Source organism: Ictalurus punctatus, chromosome 17, assembly GCF_001660625.3.
Source record: "Ictalurus punctatus breed USDA103 chromosome 17, Coco_2.0, whole genome shotgun sequence".
In the NCBI taxonomy this organism is placed as follows: Eukaryota; Metazoa; Chordata; class Actinopteri; order Siluriformes; family Ictaluridae; genus Ictalurus; species Ictalurus punctatus.
The window spans coordinates 3290895-3295894 of record NC_030432.2 but is presented as its reverse complement, the minus strand read 5'-3'; the positions used below and the strand labels follow the sequence as shown (position 1 = coordinate 3295894).

General features: G+C 46.1%; 1 protein-coding gene across 2 annotated transcripts in view; it reads left to right on the top strand.

Annotated features, from left to right (window-relative positions):
- Window positions 1–5000, top strand: part of LOC108277592 (cytoplasmic dynein 2 heavy chain 1) — a 52088-nt gene that overhangs the window by 42794 nt on the left and 4294 nt on the right. For both annotated transcript variants that reach the window (XM_053687313.1, XM_053687314.1), the window contains exons 79-84: window positions 1516–1676; window positions 2678–2803; window positions 3449–3559; window positions 3710–3865; window positions 3972–4047; window positions 4195–4400. In XM_053687313.1, the coding sequence (XP_053543288.1) occupies window positions 1516–1676; window positions 2678–2803; window positions 3449–3559; window positions 3710–3865; window positions 3972–4047; window positions 4195–4400 (836 nt within the window). The remainder of the gene's footprint in view (window positions 1–1515; window positions 1677–2677; window positions 2804–3448; window positions 3560–3709; window positions 3866–3971; window positions 4048–4194; window positions 4401–5000) is intronic.

The window sequence follows — 5000 nt, the reverse complement described above, 5'->3', positions numbered from 1 at the left end:
TCTGTCTCTCTCTGTACATCTGTCTCTCTCTGTATCTATCTCTCTCTGTATATCTCTCTCTCTATATCTCTCTCTATATATCTCTCTCTGTACATCTCTCTGTACATCTCTCTGTATATCTCTCTGTATCTCTCTCTGTATATCTCTCTGTATCTCTCTCTCTGTATATCTCTCTCTCTGTACATCTCTCTCTGTATCTGTCTCTCTGTATCTGTCTCTCTCTGTACATCTCTCTCTGTATCTGTCTCTCTCTGTATCTATCTCTCTCTGTATATCTCTCTCTGTATATCTCTCTCTGTATATCTCTCTGTATATATCTCTCTCTGTATCTATCTCTCTATCTCCCTCTTTGCTCCTGTCTCTTTGCCTCTCTCTCGTTCTTGCTGTCTCGTTGCTTCTCTCTTCGTGTGTCTCTCTCACACTCTATCTATCTTCATCTCACCGTTCCCTTTTCTGTCTCCTTCTGTCAACCTTTTTCTCCTCTCTATTTTCTCTCTCTCTCTCTCTCTCTCTCTCTCTCTCTCTCTCTCTCTCACCCTTCCCTCAGGCTTCATGGCAGTGCTAATGTATATAACTCAGTATGACTCTATTCAGTGGCTCTTAATCTCAGTAGACCAATAACAAGTTAATGCTAACACAGGGTGAGCATGCTAATGACTTTATCCGGATAATCTGGCTTATGAGTACTAATGTGCCAGATGCTACAGCTCCACAACACACACACTATATTGTGTGTGTGTGTGTGTGTGTGTGTGTTGTGGCTGTTGTAAGCACTCCTAATCATATTAGCAGTATTACACTGTATAGTCATGTAGAAATTTTACGGAATAGTGTAAAAATCAATCAATAAATAAATTCAGTCAGAAAGCTGACTGTTACAAAGCACTGACACTGGAGACTCCTTCCAAAAATGTTAGACTGACCACATGGACATGCACTAGAAGGTGTACTGTAACGCACCTGGGAGGCAGGAGTGGAGGACTGTGGAGTGTTTATAAAGATAAACAGAGCACGAACACAACACGAACTCTGAGCTCAAAGAGCATTATTAGATACGCTACATGCTCTCGCGCACACACACACACACACACACACACACACACACACACACACACACACACACGCTCGGGTCGTGTCTCACCCCGAGGCAAAACAGTAGGATAACATCTCCCACTTAATCATTCCCTGATTAATTCAAGTGTGTGTAAGTGTGTGTGTGTGTGTGTGTTGCAGCAAATCCCTGCCGGAAACACACAAGCCTTTCATCTTGACCTCAGCTTAACTTCTTGCTTATCTACACTCATGTCTTTTATCCGTTTCTTTTATATTTCATCTTTTCAACACTCCAGCATGTCGGACGGTTCCGAGAGCGAGATCCGCAGGAGTTACTCACAAACGTCTGCGCAGATCATAAATAATAAACCAAACGCAACCAGGCATGCGCGCCAACATCCGCTTTATTATTCGATACATTATCACTGTGTACAGTCCCATCAATTTCTTGTGTGTGTGTAGGAATAAAGGAACTGTCTCCTCCCCCGTTAAACCTGAGACGGCTCTATGGAGAGACGGTGGAGACAGAACCGGTGCTGATCATCATTTCTCCCGGAGCCGACCCGTCTCAGGAGCTGCAGGAACTCGCCAACCACACCGTGGGACTCGAGCGTTACCACGAGGTCTCGCTCTGTCTCTCTCTCTCTGACTCTCACTGTCTCTCTCTGTGTGTGTCTCTCTCTGTCTCTGTCTCTCTGTGTTTCTCTCACTGTCTCTCTCTGTGTGTGTCTCTCTCTGTCTCTCTGTGTTTCTCTCTCTGACTCTCTCTCACTCTCTCTCTGTGTGTCTGTCTCTGTCTCTCTGTGTTTCTCTCTCTCTCTCTCTCTCACTCTCTCTCTCTCTGTGTGTCTGTCTCTGTCTCTCTGTGTTTCTCACTCTCTCTCTCTCTCACTCTCTCTCTCTCTCTGTGTCTGTCTCTGTCTCTCTGTGTTTCTCTCTCTGACTCTCACTCTCTCTCTCTCACTCTCTCTCTGACTCTCACTCTCTCTCTCTGTGTGTCTGTCTCTGTCTCTCTGTGTTTCTCTCTCTGACTCTCACTCTCTCTCTCTCACTCTCTCTCTGACTCTCACTCTCTCTCTCTCTGTGTGTGTCTCTCTCTGTGTGTCTGTCTCTGTCTCTCTGTGTTTCTCTCTCTGACTCTCACTCTCTCTCTCTCTGTGTGTCTGTCTCTGTCTCTCTGTGTTTCTCTCTCTGACTCTCTCTCTCTCTCTCTCTGACTCTCACTCTCTCTCTCTGTGTGTGTGTCTCTCTCTGTGTGTCTCTCTCTCTCTCTGTGTGTGTGTCAATGTCTCTCGGTGTGTTTCTCTCTCTGTCTCTCACTCTGTGTGTGTCTCTCTGTCTTTCTGTGTGTTTCTCTCTGTCTCTCTCTCTCTGTCTCTCTCTCGCTCGGTTTCTCACTCTGTGTGTGTGTCTCTGTGTGTTTCTCTCTGTCTCTCTGTGTGTGTGTGTCTCTCTCTCACTGTCTCTCTCTCTCTCTCTCACTGTCTCTCTCTCGCTCTGTCTCTCACTCTCTGTGTGTGTGTGTGTGTGTCTCTTTCTCTCTCTGTCTCTCTCTCTCTCTGAAGAATTACGTCTTTGTCATATCCATGACTGTGTGTGTGTGTGTGCGCGCCTGTGTGTGTAGGTGGCCATGGGGCAGGGCCAGGCGGACGTGGCTCTGCAGGTTCTCAGAGAGTGTGTGTGTAATGGAGAGTGGCTCTGCCTGAAGAATCTGCATCTCGTCACTCAGTGGCTCCCCCTGTTGGAGAAGGTCAGACAAACACGTTATATTAACCCATCTCACTCCCCCACTCTTTGCCTCACTCTCTCTCTCACTCCCTCTTTCACTCTCTCTCACTCTCACTCCCTTGTTCTCTTCTCTCCTTCTTCCAAACTGTCTCTCTCTCTCTCTCTCTCTCTCTCACTCCCTCTTTAACTCTCTCTCTAACTCTCACTCCCTTTCTGTTCTCTCTTTCTTCCAAACTGTCTCTCTCTCTCACTCTCATTCGCTCTCTCACTCTCACTCCCTCTTTCTCTTCTTTCTTCCAAACTCTGTCTCTCTCTTTCTCTCTTTCACTCTCTCCCAACCCCCCCCTCTCTTTCTGTGTGCGTGTGTGTGAGTGTGAGTGTTGCTGATGAAGCAGGTTTGTGTCCTTGCTGCTCTCTCTGATTCATAATTAATTTAGTTAATGAGTTTCATTGGCAGCAATAGAGGGTTACCTTTTTACACACACACACACACACATACACACACACTGTCACTCACTCTCTCACTCAAAATGATAAACACACACACTCTCTGTCACACTCGTTCATTTTCTGACTATTTAATTTTGCATCTAAAGTCATAGCTTGAAGACATACAGTAGTTTGTGTCCATGTTCATTTCTAATTATAATACAATGTGTGTGTGTAGGAGCTGAACAATATGCAGCCTAAACCAGGGTTCCGACTCTGGCTGACTGCCGAAGTTCATCCCAACTTCACACCCATCCTACTGCAGTCCAGCCTCAAGATCACCTATGAGGTGTGTGTGTGTGTGTTGTCCACACTTAATAATAATAATAATAAAGTTGATGTTTGTGAACAGAACCATTATTGTGTTTTTGTGTGTGTGTGCCTGTGTGTTTGTGTGTGTGTGTGTGTGTGTGTGTGTGTGTGTGTGTGTGTGTGTCAGGCTCCCCCTGGTCTGAAGAAGAACCTGCTGAGGACGTACGAGTCGTGGAGTTCGGAACAGATCAGTAAAGGAGGAAACACTGCACGTGCTCAGTCGCTCTTCTGCCTCGCCTGGTTTCACGCTGTGTGTCAGGAGAGACGCAAATACATCCCTCAGGTACACACACACACACACTCACACACACACCGGTCACAGGGGTTCCTTAATTAAGTCAGTGATTGAAGACTATGATGATATGCTGATGTGTGTGTGTGTGTTTTAGGGTTGGACCAAATTCTACGAGTTCTCCCAGTCTGATTTGAGAGCGGGATTCGACATCATCGATCGGCTGTTTGAAGGTGTGTGTGTGTGTGTGTGTGTGTGTGTGTGTGTGTGTGTGTGTGTATAAAATAAGGTTTGTTGTATTATTGATCTCTCACACATGCACACATCTCTACTGTAAACATACTCTGTGTGTGTGTATGTGTGCGCGCGTGTGTGTGTAGGAGGCAAGGCGTTTGAGTGGGACCGCGTGCACGGTTTGTTAGAAAGTGCGATTTACGGAGGGCGTGTGGATAACGTGTGTGACCTCAGAGTGCTGCGCTCGTACCTGCACCGCTTCTTCAGCAACCTGACCCTCACACACTCGCGCACACGGGCCACGCACACTTTTCCACCTCAGGTCAACCTGCCCAACTCCTGCAGCATAACGGTGAGCTCTCTCACACACACAAACACACAAACACATGCACAGTTTTGGTCAAAACCAGATGTTTCCTTATTTTTGTCTGTTTTCCAGAATTTTCCTAAAACAACTTCAGAGAGTAAATACGTTGATTGACAGTTGTTAGGTGTTTTGATCTTGCAGATATTAACCGACACCCCCTGAAAGCCCCGCCCCCTTCCAATGATCTCACTTTAGTTCTCACCTTGACTCGATTTTCCCGCGTGAAGTACGCCGTGGTGCTTTTTGACCACTAGCCACTCAAAGCGATTCACATAGTTGCCCGTCTCTTTAAATGAAACGGTCTGGAAGATTCCGGAAATCCATGTAATGTGATTTCGAAGCTTCTGATTCTAATAATTGGGAGTGACTGTAAAATGACACTGTACTTTTAGACCTTTTTTTTTTCCCCCTTTCCAAGCAACTCGGCCAAGTCCTGTGGACCAAAACATGTCCCTCAAGATACCTCAAAGTACTGCAAGCATCCTATACAAACACGTGTACACAAATATAACAAATCCTGGCCACACAGAAGTACAGGGATGAACGAACCTCGGTCCAGAAGGTTCATCTGAACACCTAGGACAA